The 16,888-nt window shown below is 41.6% G+C and overlaps 1 protein-coding gene across 1 annotated transcript in view; it reads left to right on the forward strand.

Annotated features, from left to right (window-relative positions):
* Nucleotides 1-16,888, forward strand: part of COL24A1 (collagen type XXIV alpha 1 chain) — a 253,533-nt gene that overhangs the window by 140,673 nt on the left and 95,972 nt on the right. Inside the window, exons 23-24 of the mRNA XM_030572150.1 lie at nt 4,699-4,752; nt 6,811-6,855. Of these exons, the coding sequence (XP_030428010.1) occupies nt 4,699-4,752; nt 6,811-6,855 (99 nt within the window). The remainder of the gene's footprint in view (nt 1-4,698; nt 4,753-6,810; nt 6,856-16,888) is intronic.

The raw sequence follows: 16,888 nt of genomic DNA on the forward strand, positions 1-16,888 counted from the left end.
GAACAAGCTCCAACCATTTTTCGCCCCTAGAAATTGTTGGTGAGATACTGTGGATGAAAACTTGCTTGCTAATATGAAGAGGCAACAATGTAATGCAAGTTGGCACAACAAAGTCCAGAAAGTAAAGCATCAGGTAGACTATTAACCTCAGAATTTAATAACTGCAGTTTCCAAGAGCAAGTGAAATATTTAATCACTCATTCAAAAGTATGTTTTCCTCCAATTTCAGTTTTACATATTCAGATTTATTGAGCAAGACTAAACAGTAGGCATGGATTTCAGAGTTATTCTTTGCAGTTAGACTATAGACTGTAAATTATTCTTGGCTAGCATGGCAAATTTGCAATAAAATAACTCCTGTAGCTTAGCCATATAAATCCTAACTTTAAGTGCCCCTAAACTAATTTATCACATGACACCAATAATCCTATAAAGCCAGATTCTGCAACCCTTACTTAGGTTGAGTAACACTTATACAACTAGTCCCATTTACTTCAATGAAGAGTAAGTGCTGCACAATAGAAAGGTTGCAGAAACTGCTTCACAATCTTTGTAGAAATAAATGATAAATATTTAGTGATCTGTCGTTACATTTTAGAAGGTTAGATTTTTCTTGTGGGAATTCCCAGTAAAACGATTATATATTGTGAGCTACTGAGTGTAAATAGTGAGGATCTGTTTCCAACAGAATAGTTTCACAGCCCCTGTGCATGCAGTGGCCTGTAGAAGCCCATCACTTATGGCCCTCACCTCATTGACCCATGTATAGAGATGTGACTTTTCTGCAAACTGTGCTTTCTCCAGTTCTGAGGCTACTCTTCACAAAGCCGTAGGCTTTATTACCATTCCTCTCTCTAGTCCACTCCCATGTAACTGGATCCAAGGTGGAAGGTTGAACCAACACTGAGCAGGGTAGTGACAGCATAGCCCTTAATCCAGAGTTTGTAAAGTCTGAGATACAGTTTCAATACTTCTGACTTGGAATCATGTCCTCAAGTAACTCATTTGATGCTCTTGTATGGTCTGTTCTGCACCTGCACTTGTGTCCTCATGTTAAGATGGCATTGTGCTTGCTAATCATAAACTGCAACGCCAACTTCAGCACATGGAAGGTGCCAGCCAAAAACTGTTTCAAATGGGTTGATTGCAGTAACTGCCTCCTCTCTGGCAGCATTGCCACCCTAAGGTTGTATTTAACTCATGTATAACAGCTAAAGAATATTACAAAAGCTCATGTCTGTCTGGACTTGTTGAAACTTGTGTAACAAAATGGAATGTTTTTAGGGTTATTGTGGCTGCCAGAAAAAAAATGGGATTAAAGTTTGTATCATGGGAACCTAGTAAGAATATATAGTCCAAAACATACAGAGAATTCTCAGACAGTCGGGTAACATGCCCAAACATTGGCACTGAGGGAGAGGTACAGTCACAGAGAATCAAGATAACAGAACCCCAAGACCCAGATTGTGCCCTTGCTCTGAGAAATAAGGAAGTAGCTTAGTGCCCATTGCTCTGATTGCACTTTGCCTTAATTTTGATGAGTATACTGTAAGTGAAGGCCCCAATGCAGACTGTTGATCCTAGAGTCAGAATCATTCAGTCCAGTGCAGCTGTTATGCTCAAAAGACTGAAAATTCCTGCCAAGCAGAACTTCAAGAATCTGTACAATACTTGTAGTTTCCCTTTTAAGGCTTTTCACCTACAGTGATGTTGTCAATCAGCCTTTAAGAGGAGTCCATTATGTATAGCATCACAGTTCTCCTAGTATATGTTTGTTTCAAGTGTTTGGACTGCAAGTATCTCAGACATAGTTTGCACCTATTAGGAGCTGGGCACAGCTATAGGGTTTGTGCTTCCCTGAGCACAAGGACAGCATGAGACTAGCCACCTCAAAGGAGACAGCCAGGAGGAAGACTTCAGTATCCATCTCCTGCACACACACACACTGGTCAACAGAGTACCGATGCTATACACCAGGGGTCTGCAACCTTTCAGAAGTGGTGTGCCGAGTCCAGGGTCGCCCAGAGGATTCCGGGGGCCTGGGGCCATCGGCGGCAGGTGGCTCCGGTGGACCTCCCGCAGGCGTGCCTGCGGAGGGTCCGCTGGTCCCGTGGCTCCGGTGGAGCATCCGCAGCCATGCCTGCGGGAGGTCCAGCGGAGCTGTGTGACCAGCAAGCGGCAGGGGGCCCCTCGCTCGGCGAAATGTCTAGAGCTGGCCCTGTTCGGCGGCGGGGGGCCCTTCCGTTCTGAGACCCACTGCTGAAGTGCCCCAAAGACCCGCGGCGGGGGCCCCCCGCCAGCGAATTACCGCCGAAGCGGGACCCGCCGCCAAAGTGCCGCCCACTCTTCGGCAGTAATTCGGCGGCGGGGGGCCCCTGCTGCAGGTCTTCGGGGCACTTCGGCAGTGGGACCCTGAACGGAAGGGCCCCCCGCCGCTGAATTACCGCCGAAGACCGGGTTGCACTTTGGCGGCAGGTCCCGCTTTGGCGGTAATGCGATGGCGGGGGGTCCTTCCGCCCCGGAGCGGAAGGACTCCCCCGCCAGCGAAGACCGGCAGCGGAAGAAGCTCCGGGGCCCAGCCCCGCAAGAGTTTTCTGGGGCCCCCGAGCGAGTGAAGGACCCCGCTCCAGGGGCCCCGAAAAACTCTCGTGGGGGCCCCTGCGGAGCCCGGGGCCTGGGGCAAATTGCCCCTCTTGTCCCCCCCTCCGGGCGGCCCTGGCCAAGTCTTCATTTATTCACTCTGATTTAAGGTTTCACATGCCAGTAATTTTTTAGAAGGTCTCTTTCTGTAAGTCTATAATATATAACTAAACTATTGTTAAAGCAGCAGAGAGTCCTGTGGCACCTTATAGACTAACAGACGTTTTGGAGCATGACTTTCGTGGGTGAATACCCACTTCGTCAGATGCACGTAGTGGAAATTTCCAGGGGCAGGTGTATATATGCAGGCAAGCTAGAGATAATGAGGTAGTTCAGTCAGGGAGGATGAGGCCCTGTTCTAGCAGTTGAGGTGTGAAAACCAAGGGAGGAGAAACTGATTCTGTAATTGGCAAGCCATTCACAGTCTTTATTTAATCCTGAGCTGATGGTGTCAAATTTGCAGATGAACTGAAGCTCAGCAGTTTCTCTTTGAAGTCTGGTCCTGAAGTTTTTTGCTGCAGGATGGCCACCTTAAGGTCTGCTATAGTGTGGCCAGGGAGGTTGAAGTGTTCTCCTACAGGTTTTTGTATATTGCTATTCCTAATATCTGATTTGTGTCCGTTTATCCTTTCCCGTAGCGACGGTCCATACTATTGTTGTATGTAAAGTAAATAAGGTTTTTAAAATGTTTAAGAAGCTTTATTTAAAATTAAATTAAAATGCAGACCGGTGGCCAGGACCTGAGCAGTGTGAGTGCCACTGAAAATCAGCTCGCGTGCCGCCTTTGGCACGCATGTCGTAGGTTGCCTACCCCTGCTGTACACTCTTGTGCAGCAGCCATGCTTTCACTTTGCACCAAGGAGCTCCACGATGTATTTTACTTGCAGCTGCTAACTGCAAATGGCCTGGGTAATTGTGTTTGGCATTTTGCAGTCCCAAGTGTAATAATGATATAATCCTCAGCATATGCCATATTATGTGCATAACTTGCAGTGGTGTATTGTACTTTTGCAGTATCACAATGTATTTCTAAAACAACAAGATGGTCCTTTTAAAATACAATTGTTCTGAAAACCTTTGCTTTTGGATAAACAGTCGTCATTGAAATTTGGGGATATTCAACATAAATGTGGTAAATAAAACTGCCATCGCTTAGGAAGACTAACTTGTCACTACTGTTGTGTGACTGTACTGGGCTAAGATTTCTAGGCTGCACGTTATTCTGAGGAGGAAATAAGACATATTTGAAAAAAAAATAAATGGCACAATAAAAATAAGACTGCCCTTGGCGCAATTAAAGTTTTGCAAATAGCCAAGTGAAAATTCAGGAGAAGAATCCCTTTTTTGTCTTTCTATGCCATTTGGTTTTGTGCGAGTGGCAGCAGTAAAAGGTTTCTAAAGGCCTCCTCATCTGTGGTCTCTCAGTCTCATTAATGTTACCATACTTCTCCTCAGCTAACAATATGCTACAATTAAGTAGTTATCATAGCAGCAAGATTTGTTAACAAGCATAATCATCGAACCAAAGGTAAAGCAACTCAGAAGTTGAAATTTATAATACTCTTTCTGAGCAAAGGAGAGAAGAAATTTGAGCTGATTCTGTCCAATAGAGAGAAGAGAGTTGGAACACCTGTCATTAAATTCTCTGGCGGTGTTACTCCCCCTGCTTCAGTGGTGTTATGACAGCAGCGAATTAGCTCTTTTCTGTTCTTTGCCACCTCAGTGGTCTCTTGTAACTGAAATTGAAGTGGATCTTTCATCATTGGGTTTTGATGAATGTTCTCTAATAAATCATTTGCTGTCGTAAAAGTTGGTACAGGTTTTGTTGATTGTACCATGTTTTCATTTATATTCAATAGCATATTTTCAGAAAAGTGGCTGTAAAATGCACTGTACAATAAAGTTAAAAGACAGTGTATTATATTTAAACATTTAATAAATATAATTAAATAGCTTTTCTGAGAGCGATGCTGTGATAAATAGGGAAAGTAGGAAATGGAAATATATTTTTTGTAAAAGTCAAATATTTGAAATCTTTAATTTTATTTATTATTTTAGGGAAGGCCAGGTCGGAAAGGGTATGCAGGTGAACCTGGATCAGAAGGCTTGAAGGTAATACTGCTGGGTTTTATATATGAAAATAGCATATAGTTAGAGTCAGTGGTGCTGGAACTGAGGGTGCTGCCACGCGCCCTCACTTGAAGTATTTAGTAATAACAAACAAGGTTTCCATTAACAGCACCCCCCACTATAAAAATTGTTCCAACACCCTGGTTAGAGTGTGTGTGCACCAGAGAGATACACTGTAACAGGGCTGCTGGCCCACTAAAGGAAATTGGGCTCAGCTCTCCTGTTTCAGTACAGATGCTCCCTGTTTGAGCCAATTAAGAGGGTGAGACACCATCTGGGAAACATAAGAGACCTATGAGTGAGTTAAGAGGGTCAGAGCACACTGGTTCAGTCAGGAAGAGTAGTTCCTAGGAGAGGGCTGAAAGCAGGAGAGTAGTAATGGGTTTGTTGGCAGATTTCCCCAAGCCAGGATTGGAGAGGGTTGAAAGTGGGAAGGAGCAGCAAAAGGAGATGCTTACTGGCTCTAAGCTGGTGAACTGGATCCAGACGGCTGAAGGTTGGGGAGCAGCAGAGGGCCTTACTTGCTGGTGCTGGCAACTCCTTACTGGGGAGCTGAGTCCCAGAAGAGCCAGGCGAGACTTTAAGTGGAGAGACTGTGGAAGTTACCACTGGGAAGAGGGGGATTGTGCCCCAGAAGGAAGGGATCAGGTGGCAGTCCTGGTGGTGGGACAAAGAACAACTGATAAAGAGTTCGGGCCTAGTGGAAGACATTGGGATTGTGAAAAAGGAGCTGGGTTTTTAAAGATTACATGAACAGGGATGATGTGAACTGTGTTGTGTGACTTTTGTTTTGGGATGTTTGCACTGTGTTTTGGTTAATAAACTGTAATGGACTTGAGGGCATGCTTGTATTGAACTTACTGTGAACTCAAGAGGAAAACTGAGGTGAGGGACCACTTGCAGAGTGGCCTTGTGGCCACGAGGGGGCACCTGAGAGGAGGCCACTCCTGACATAATCTAGCCAGTGGATCTGCTTACTTGCAGGTTCCTCAATTGGCAGAGTGAAGAATATTCCCAACAGGGTTGGGGGACATGGATAGCACCTGCTGTCCCTCCATATGGCTCTGTGAGGGAGGATAAGTGGAATTTGAAGAGGCTAAGAGGAGGTTTAGTATGAATGTTAGGCACATGGGGGTGTGGAGGCAGGAAGAAAGGAGAGGATTAGGGCACATGTTGGGAAGACTAGTGTGAGTTCAGTCCCTTTGCCTTTAAAGGACTTCCATAGCACTGATGCTGCAGCTCCTTGCATACCGATGCTCTAGCTGCAGGGAAGCACAATGCCTCACAGCTGAGCCAACATAACAGCAAGTTCTCCTCAAAGCAATATTTGATGAGATAACAAGGCTGATACTGCCACTTCTGTAGTGTTACCAAGATAATTAATACAGTGACATTCTTTTGTAAAAATCTGCTCTAAAATACATCAGTGTAAATCCACCATGACTCTGTGTAGCTTCTATGGATTTTCAAGACTTGCAGTGTAATAATTGAGAGTTGAATTTCTCCTATAATACTCCTATCTCTTTCTAATGTAGCATTTTGGAAGAGTAACCTGAGTCTTTTAGAATTTAGCTGCTGTGTAAAGTAGGGTGTCTGGCAAAACCATCATAAATGTGGAACAGTGCAAATTTGGAAAAGCAATTGAAGAGATAAATATCTGATTAATATTAATATTATTATAGTCTATGCAGACAATTTCCCCCATCGTGTATTGTCAAGTTAGACTATTTACAAGTAAAATTTGCTTTTAGAAGTGGTTATGAACTAATGGAAGGAATTATATAGTGTATTTGTATTTAATTTCCATTTGACAAAAAGAAGATATGAATAGAAGGGAGGGGGAGGTAAAAGAGAACCAAACAATACCTGATCATAAAGGCAAAACTATTGTTTTTGTTAAGTGTGTATAATTTTACTGCTTAGGTTTTATATAGAAAATGAAACAAAAAGGGAACTTGGGAAAATGGAGAAGTTTAAAGCACCCTCCTGAAAGAAGTGAAATTTATAATAAACTATATAATCTGTTTTCTGCATTAACAGGGAGAACCAGGAGATCAAGGAAACCTTGGAAAAACTGGTGAAGCAGTAAGCTTAGATGCTCTTTCTAGTTTAATTTGTTTTACAAGTTATTTTGAGAGCTGTATGTTGTAATAATTCTGTTGACTTAAATTGTTTTAAAACCATTTTTCCTGGTTATACGGTGAGCTCTACTTTCTCCTCTTGAGTGCACCCCTCAGGTATCAGGCCTGGCTTCCTGCAGTCCGGCCTGACTGGATCTCTGGGCTACAGCCCCTATGTTTTCAAGCCATGTTAATACAAGAGGCCCTGTGTTTGGCAGTTGGAAACCCTTTTCCTCCAGGAGCCTGTGGCAGCAGGTGATTATAGTGACTCCAGAACAGCATCTTCAAATCAAAGCATTATTTACTCACCCAAAGGTACATAGCACACAGCAATAGATAAAAATAAAAAGGCCTCTACACCTATTTCCCTTTACCTAAACTTTAAATCTTTTCTTATGAGCTTTTGGAGAGTTCCATTCAGCCAGTTACCTCCATCTCTAGGCTGGGGAAGACAGTCTGCTTCCTGTAGTTTCTGTGTGTCTCTCTGTCTGCCTGTCACGTCTCCTTCCTGGTTAGTGGACAGTCCACTCAATCCCTCTTCCTCCCTAGGCTCTGGAAAGAATACATTTGCCATCTTAGTTGGAGCCGGGCTGGAGGGATTCTCCAATTAATAGTTTCCCTGTTGTTTCCTCAAGGGCCTACAGTATTCTCTGGACCATGCCTTAACTTTGCCATGGTTTTGCTTCCCATTTCATTCCCCTGCCCCAACAGCTTCCTTTGATTTAATTCCTTGCACTCAGACAGGATAATGTCACACACATAAACTGAGGTGCACATTATATTTTTTTAAAAATACAGCATTCCCTCCTTTTCCACACCATGGAATTATGCCTAAAAGGTGCTTCAGAATCATTCCTGTTAATAAGAAAGTCCCTGATTAGATTGCTTTTTGACTGAATGTAGCTTTTAATCTGGCATTTTACCAGTTTGAGCCCATTTTAATGGGTAAACTGAAAACTGCAGGTTAAGGGCCTGATCCAAAACTCATTCAAGTCAATCAAGAGACAGTGAACATAGTGATAATAAATTATATTCCTTCATATGGAGTCTTCCTTTAGTTTTTTCCAGCTAGTTATTTGTGAAGTGTACTGGCAATGGCTCACCACTGTCTGAGATATTTGCTTTATATTTCTCTCAACCATTTTCTGTAAAGGGCTCTGAAAAACATCTGTAGGTTGTATGGGTGAAAATGGCCTTCTGGGAACTCCAGATGAACTCAAATGTTTGAGCAATCAGGAAACTTTCAGAACAGCTTATCAATCATACCCAAGTCTATGGAGGGCTCTTGGGACTAAATGGTCCCAGAAGGAGGGCCAGGGGTATGGCTCAAGGAAGTGGCCCCAGAATCAAGATTTTTAAAAATGCTCAGGCAGGCCCAGCTTAAGTCACTTGGTCGACTTTGAAAATAAACCTTCACATTATATATCATATCTATTGATAAGTTGTGTCATCAATTGCTTGACCATACTTTGGTTTGTTATGAAATATACTCAAGATAACCAGTGTCAGTCAGGTTTATTAATATAGTACAGGACAAAGGTTCTGTACGATGCCAGTCTCCAAGAAGCCATCTTGTGCAGTGAGGTTAGATTCACCTTATGCAGAAGGTGTGCTCCCCAAAGTTACAATTTCAGCTGGTATTATCTATACAGTGATTTTACAAGTTTACATATCTCTTCACACATCATTAAAATCCAACCACTCAATTTGTCCCAGTTCCCTAGCTTGTTGTTCTGTTCCTTTCTTATCTTTCTTATGGATACTAGCATTACAGGTACTGGTCCATGAAGGTACCTCCCTAGCTTGTACTAAGACATAGACCAAATTAATCTTGATGTTTACAAGTTTCCTATCTGCTTATGCAAATACTTGTTTCAGCAAATGCAAGGAGTTATGGGATACTTAGCTTAAGTGAATAGGATTATGGTATAGGCAAGTTTAGGCTATATCACCATTACAGTATTTGTGCTTCATGTTCTTGGTGCTTAATGTGTGTATACATAAAATGTGGATAATATGTATTATTAATATCAGATATAATAGTCAACGTATCTAAAAAAGATAAAATATACTAGTAACAGCTTGACCCCAGAACTTCTTCAACAGTTTATAAATATCAACATCATTGCTTTTAATCAGGCTGACTAAGTTAAAAAGTGGTTTGAAATGTGTGTATTTTGTAATGATGCTGAATCATCAGTGCAAAGATGGGAGAGAATTGGATGCTGATATAATAGGTGGGGGTGCATATTTATAATTGAAATGAGTGAAGACTCTTCTCACAGGGAGATTCAGAGATGTATATTTACTGAAACTTAATAACTGTGTGAGAGAGTGGAGTAGGTTCTGCTACCCATGTTACCAGCATTGCTATGCCAATATACACCTATTTGATTTTTTTTTCCCCATCAGACTGCAGAAAATAGAGCCTTTGTTACACACACATACTCAAGTGTTTAAGTTCTATCTTTTAGACTTCGGGACAGGGGCTGTCATTTACTATATGTTTCTGTAGTACCAAGTACAATGGGGCCCCATCTGATCTATGCCTCTAAGCACTTCCACAGTATTATTAATAATAATAGTTAGCAAAGACACACCAGTGAATTCCTTCATTTTGCTTGCCTCCTTCATGAATTTTGAATTCAAGAACCAATATCGCTATAATCATGTGAATTTTAAAAGAGAAGAACACTGAAAATCCTGGCCACTAAATATGTAATATATTAGAACAGATGAAATAATGTTATTGTTGATTTGTATTACAGTTGTGCCCAAAAGCCCAAATCAGGATAAGGGCCCCATTGCAAATACATGTAAAAAGAAACAGTCCCTCTCCAAAGACCTTGAAATCAATTGGGGTTAGACACTTAAAAAATTTTGAGGACCTGTCAGGACATTAGGATATGTCTACACTGCAATGAAAGACCTGGAGCAGACCACAGAACCTCACCCACTCACTCTTGTAATAAACCCATATTCTCTGGCTGAGTTACAGAAGTCGTCAAATCACAATTAAAAGACTTCAAGTTACAGAGAATCCACCCTTTACTCTAATTTAAACTTGTAAGTGACCCATGCCCCATGCTATAGAGGAAAGTGAAAAACCCGCACGGTCTCTGCCAATTGTTTGAGCTCGAGCTGGAGCTCGAGCTCTGGGACCCCACAAGGCAAAAGGGTACCAGAGCAGGGGCTCCAGCCTGAGCCAAAATGTCTACACTGCAATTTTATAGTCCTACAGCCCAAACCCTGCAGGCCCAAGTCATCTGACATGGGCAAGCCCTGGGTGTTATGTTGTAGTACAGACGAGTTTCATCTTATGCTGGGGTTATGTGCTGCTGTCAGCACGTAAAGCGAAAATCACGTATAGTCAAAATTACATTGGGTGAAATGGTAGGTGAAATCGTCCGCACTACAGGTACAATATTTACATTTTTCTCTTTTTTTTGCTTTTGTTTTGTTTTTGCCGACCGCACAAAGCTGAATTCGTGCATGTTAAATGCACGTAAGATGAGACTCGCCTGCATACACATACCCTTAGAGTCTAATCAGACAATACAGTGGGTGGAAGAAAGGGATATACAAGCAAAGTGATCAAGGGAATGGCAGCCACAAACCTTGTTAGTTGCTGTACTTAGCATATGATGATTTTATTATTTTTTCTTAGTTTTATTTATTGCTTTTGCCTATTACTTTTTTTGCCTATCATCTTTTTTCTTAATAATAAACTTCATTGACTCCCCTTTTCATCTGAGATTACATAGCATATACTTATAAACCTGCAATTGAAGTGAACAAAGTTGTTATACTACAGCAGAAAACATAATCAAAATCTCCAAATAAAAGCATGCAAATTCTCTGGATATGTTACTAAAAGAGAGATTTTAAAAAAAACAAAACTTTATTTACTGTTAATTAGCAAACTGCATGAGGAGTCCCCCTTATTAAAAGTGCTAATTTAATGGTTGTCACCATTTTTATTCTCCTGTCCCCTGGTTCCAGACAGTTTTTTTTTAATTTTTATTTATTTGTTTACTTTTTATTTAAGCTGATGGGACTATAGCTTTTGGCCAAAGCATCAAAAGGATTACTCTACAGTGAATAGCTTTCTAAGGGTAAGCCCTGCTGAACACGAACTTCAGCCTGCAGCTATACACAAGACTTGAACGTGAGCAAGACAAAGCCAGCTGGAGGGATTCTAAGCAGGATGCTTTGTTATTCATGATCCAGTAAGATGAAGTATGCTGGGGCCTCGGTCACTACATGGTTAATGGTCCAGAAAGAACATCTGCCTGGAATGGCATATATCAAGGGGCACTGAGCTGCTGTCCTTTTGGGAGCTGTAGCGAGCATTTCTATCTACATGATTGGCCCAAATGACAGCTTCTGCTCTCAGTCCCTCTTAAGGTCGGTTTTTCCAAACACTCAGCTGGAGAAGATCTCCAGCTGGTTATTCTGAAATTGTGAACATGCTCGCTGTGCACATAAGCCCTGATCTAGGCTCAGTGAGACTATTCTTATGCTTAGAATTACACACAGGCTTCTTGCTGGATGAGGGCTTTCATTTCCACATACAGGATTGCACTTAGACTATTAGTCCTTGGCCATGCCCTGAGTCCCTCAACACACTCCCTTTCTTCCTACTCCTATGTGCCTTCAGGGTGGATGTACAGTGGAATTTTCCAAAGCCTCAGGCACAAAACCTCTCAAAAGTCAAAGCTTTATCTGAATTTGAGCATAGTTCCTATTTTTTCTCATTACCCAGAAATCTCTCTCCAAGGCTGCTGAGTAAAAGCTAGGTTGCTAGGGCTTAATGCTTTGCCCTATGCACCTCCTTCAACAGTATTCAGCTGCCTGTTGGATTTAACTCTATGTACTTTAGCAGCTATAATATTTATGAACTTCTATATGAAATTAGAAATAAAAAGTACATAGAAAAGTTATTTAAAACAACCCATTTTCTCAATTTCTCATGAATCATGGTGCCAACTATTTTACTGATGGAACTTGAACTGCCTAAGAATGTTCTTTAAATCCAGGAGATTTTCACCATTTTCTGTATTTAAAACTCATTTTACACTCCTTCTATTCCTCTCTGCATGTTTGTGGATAGCTATCTGAAGCATCTATGGATGCTTACACTACAATCACAAAAGATCCTTTTGCTAAAACACTTGTAACTCTATATTTCAATTTTACTTGAGGGGAAAATTTGTCTAATAAAATTTGTCTAATAAATGCTGTTGTAATGGGTCCATAACAATCCTTGGCCAAAAAAGTAACCAAAATGAAGCTTAAAATCAAAGTGATGTACTGAACAGAATCATTCCTCAACTACTTTAATCAGGATCAAAATTCCATAGGAAAGTAGATTGTCAAATGTAACCAGATTTAAAAAGTAGTTGCAGAGATGAAGAAAAGACGTACTGTAATATTAATAAGGCATTGCTTTGGATTTGGTATAACGTTTACATCAGAACACAGAATTGCCAAACATTGGAGGAGACCAACTGATCCATATAGTCTAAAATGTGGTGCCTCAGAAGATGATGAAACACCGCATTCCCACAATGTAGCTAGCCCATTGTACAACATGATATAAAAATAAAAAATTCTTCCTGATGCCCGTATGATTGAGCCCAACAAGAACAAAAACAAAGGTACTTGGCTTGGATGGCTTTGAGTTCTGTATGGTCCAAATAAGGATAAAGGAAACTGAAACACTGCTATGATGAAGCCTTTGACAAAGCTATTATCAGCATATTGTCTAGTAGTGTAAAACCTGTCAGCTGTTCAAAGCAGGTATGATTTTAATGTAAAAGCTGCTTCTGTTTCACCGTGGTTTATATGATCAAGTCCCATTTTTGGCTGATGCAGTTTGATTGAGCAGAATCAGAAACTGACTTGCTGATGAGATAATCATGTGCTATGGAATCAATAGATCCATTTAGACAGTGGTTGGTTAATTTAATAAGGGACTGCAGCCAGAGCAAATTTACAATACCAGTGAGAGATGATCTTTTGAAAACCATCCCAAAAGAAACACTGGCTCCAGCTACTGAGAAGATTGCATCTGGATGAGAAGGGAAAAAAATCTCACTGTGCTGGCATGTGGGTTTCATATGCTTGAATTATTGGCGGTTGGCAAATCTTTGAAACCATGTTGCTTCAAGCATATCAAAACAAATACTGCATCTGTGTTGTATAGAGCACGTCCCAATGCATGGATGACTTCAGACATTTTAAGAAGGTGATTGTTTTATGGGTTTTGTGCCATAAAACTGAAATTCTCTGATATTAAAACAGTTGCCTGCTAGGGCTGTGTTACTGTTTGCTATCCAGGCAGTAAAAGACTATGAATAGCCGGATGGGAAATTAATGAACATTTCTCCCTAACAACATCACAGCAAAAATTTAGGAAAAACAGAGAAGCTGTCAACAGCACAATGTACAGTTAGTGTCAAAATGACAAACCAGAGTAAGCAGAGGCGTAGAACACAAACTGAGAAAAAATTCTAGCACTTCACAAATGACCTGTTAAAATACATTTAAACAAGGATGCCCAATTGTGGACAGCAATTGTGTCTAGGAGACGTGGAGTTACTTTTGGGAAGAACTCATGTAAGTTATTTCCTCACCTCCAGCAGAGGCAAAATGTAGCAAGATTGGCCCCACGCAATGGATGTTTAATTTATGGGGAATGGAAAATTGTGATTCTCTTTGCTTGAAGAAAAGATTAAAGGGGCTTTGAGTGAATTTTCAAGAGGCTAAGTAGACAGTTCTTTGAACTATTGTGAAAAATCTGGACTCTGGGGATGCACAAACAAAAATTGGAAACAGCAGGAAAAAGAAAAGCAAACTGAGTAAAACATTTTTCAAAGAAATGATAACAAAGGTGTGGGGTCAATCAGGGCATTAGAAAACACAACTAGCTCAGCCATTCTCAAAAACCTACTTCATAAAGATTTGAAAAAGAGACTATTAAGGATTTATAGTGTGTAACGCTCCAGTAATTGTTGGATGCTCCTTCACCTGGCTCCCCAGTGGTGATGTGGAAGCATCAGTCATCCAAGGACCCCACAACCCTGCATTCTAGACCTGTGGATCCTTACAGACATTCACAGAGTATATATATTCATTCATTAATAATAACAATGTTTTGCATTTATATAATGCTTTTCATCTGTACTGTAGACCTCAAAAACTAAAACCCCTCTCAGATCCCATGTAACTGACAGTATACATCAATCACTTAGCCATCCCCCTCAGGAAAAGCACTGGAAAACAGATAGACGTTGTGACATGACCTGAAGGTCAACCAATTAAGGCTCCAGTGTACCAGTTTAAGAAGAAAATTGTGAAGTTAAAGCCCTTAATCAGCTAATTTCAGATGCCATGGTATCCCACATGAAGAGAGAGGTATTCTTTGAAGTAGCCAGCCCCAAACTATTTATGGGTTGATAGATCAGAACTAGCATCTTAAATTGACCCTCCCAAATGAAGGAGAAGTGAAAGTGGTGAAGCACAAGTGTGACATGATCCATGCAAGAACAAGCATTCAACAGAGAGGCCACCACCGTATTCACCAGCTGAAATTTCTGATTGCTATAAGGGGCAGCATAAAATAGTCCTTTGCAGCAATCTGATCTCAAGATGACAATAGTATGAATCTGCTGTGTTAAGGGATCATTTCAAAAGAAAAGGCCATGTGCAGATTATTAAAAACACCATTTGGCCCCTACTTCTATCTTGACCTTCAGAAACAGCTCACTGATCCAATAAGACCCCAAGTTATGAACCTGAAGAAAGAAAAGTGGACAAGCTACCTACACTGAGGGAGCTGCTATCACCACACATATTTCTTCTGGCTATTTCCCCCAGCCTACCAGCATAATCCATCTAAATCCAGTGGGCTGTTCACTCTCATCCCAATCCCAGCATGTCACTGGATAAACTGGTCAACCATTCCAACCAGATCCAGTAAAGCAGAGACAGAAGCCTTTATTCCCCGCTATATCTGAGCACAGCCTTGGGTGAAGCCTAGTTATGGTTCCCTGTTCAGTGCTGTCCACGTGGAATTGTCCTCTAAATTATGCTGCTGGTATAAGGCCTCTTACACTAGGGGAGAATCAGGTATAGTGGAGCTGAGCTCCATCGTGCTCCCACCTCCGCCTTGCACTGAGGGGGAGTGGCTGGTGTAGGAGGTGGCTGCACTATCTCCAGCAGCCCTGCGCCAGTGAAGACTCCCCACACATGGGGAATTTTCTGTGAGAAATCACCAGCTATTTTAAGGTCATTTTGCACTGTGTAAAGCTCGTGTCCTTAGCAGCCAAAGAGACCAGCCCTGAGTGTGCTCCAGATACTGGAATCAGCTTAGTCCACGCTGCCTCATTATCATCTCCACCTAAAAGTGTCGCATACATGTTGGAAGAGTGACAAAATGGAACTCTGTAGTACTTCAGACAAGAGAGCTATGGGGCACATAGCTTCATAGATCCCAAGGCCAAAAGGGACCATTGTGATCATCTAGTCTGACCTCCTGTACAGCACAGATCATGGAATTTCCTGAAAATGATCCTTAGAGCATCTATTTTAGAAAAAAATCCAATCTTGATTTAAATTAGCTCTCCATCTGGTCTGCACCAGCAAAGAAGAAAACTAAACCATACAAGAGTGAGTCCAACAATTCCTGCACAAGCGTGTGCTGTCATCTCAACAGCATCTTGTTCCAAATCCAGGCAATCTTATCTGCAAAATGGAATAACAATGTCCAACAAATGCTCAGCAGTGCTACTTGTGGAAGGCAGCATGACATCTACCATTCAGAAGAGATCTGTTAAATCCTGTTCACCAGATGCTATGCTGGAAATAAAGAACCGCTTTGTTGTATTCTGGACAGCGATGGCATCAGACTTCAAACACTCTTTATGTCACAGTCATTTACACCCAGCATAATGTTTTTACCTCCAGTTCTCCAGCTACCTTCCTTTACATTCATCTGTAGCAGTTTATGTGTATATCAAGGTCACCTGTGAAGATAGAATATGAGAAGAGACATTTGGGAGCTACCTGACCGATGATCAAGGAAATGCGACTGTAATGGCTGGGGCATAGGCTGCTGGGCCAGTAGTGTCCCCTGGGCAGGGATTGAAGGCAGGAGTCGAGATTAGTTACCAAGCCAAGTCAGAAGATGCATATCAAGGTCAAGCTGGGCCAGGATCGATGGCGGGAATCAGGAGCAAGACAAGGCAAAAGACAGGGTTGGTAGCAGCAGCAAGCTGGAGTCTGCATTCTTGCTCAGACAGCTCCCCGGGCAACTTTTTGGTTTAGATAGTTGATGTGGACCAAACAGGTGTTCACAGGGTTCTGTGTCACTCTGGTCTTTTGGGGCAATACTTCCTGAGGTGTGTAACTCTCCAGTAATTGTTGGATGCTCCTTCACCTGGCTCCTGGTGATGTGAAAGCATCAGTCATCCAAGGACCCCACAATCCTGTATTCTAGACCCAGGGATCCTTACAGACGTTCATAGAGTATATGTATTCATTTTCACTCATTTTCATGAGTGTCAGTTTGCCTTTCAAAGTTTAATGCACTTCTTTTGTACACCATAATGATCTAAGAAAACATTTTATTTTTTAACATGAGTATTGTCATCACATGGTATCTGGGAAGAAGGTGGAAAAAGACTGACTTCCAACACTCTGCTTATGAGAACATCCTGCCAGCATGCTGTCATCTTAGATGAGAAGCATGGGGTGGAATTTTGGTACATCACATTCTCTGGAATAATTACTCTGGATTTCCTACAGTGTGTCTGAAAGCAGAATTTGGCTTATGATATTTGTATCTTTGAGTTGTGGATAAAGCAGTAATGCCAACATGTTTTCTCTTTCTGATATTCATTCTGGAGTCTGGCAACTGCACCTTTGAAGGTTCCAGTGAGACTGTAGCTATCTGCTGCAAAATCAATATATTTCCCTAGCAGGATGTACATATC

Source organism: Gopherus evgoodei, chromosome 8 (assembly GCF_007399415.2).
Source record: "Gopherus evgoodei ecotype Sinaloan lineage chromosome 8, rGopEvg1_v1.p, whole genome shotgun sequence".
Classification (NCBI taxonomy): domain Eukaryota; kingdom Metazoa; phylum Chordata; order Testudines; family Testudinidae; genus Gopherus; species Gopherus evgoodei.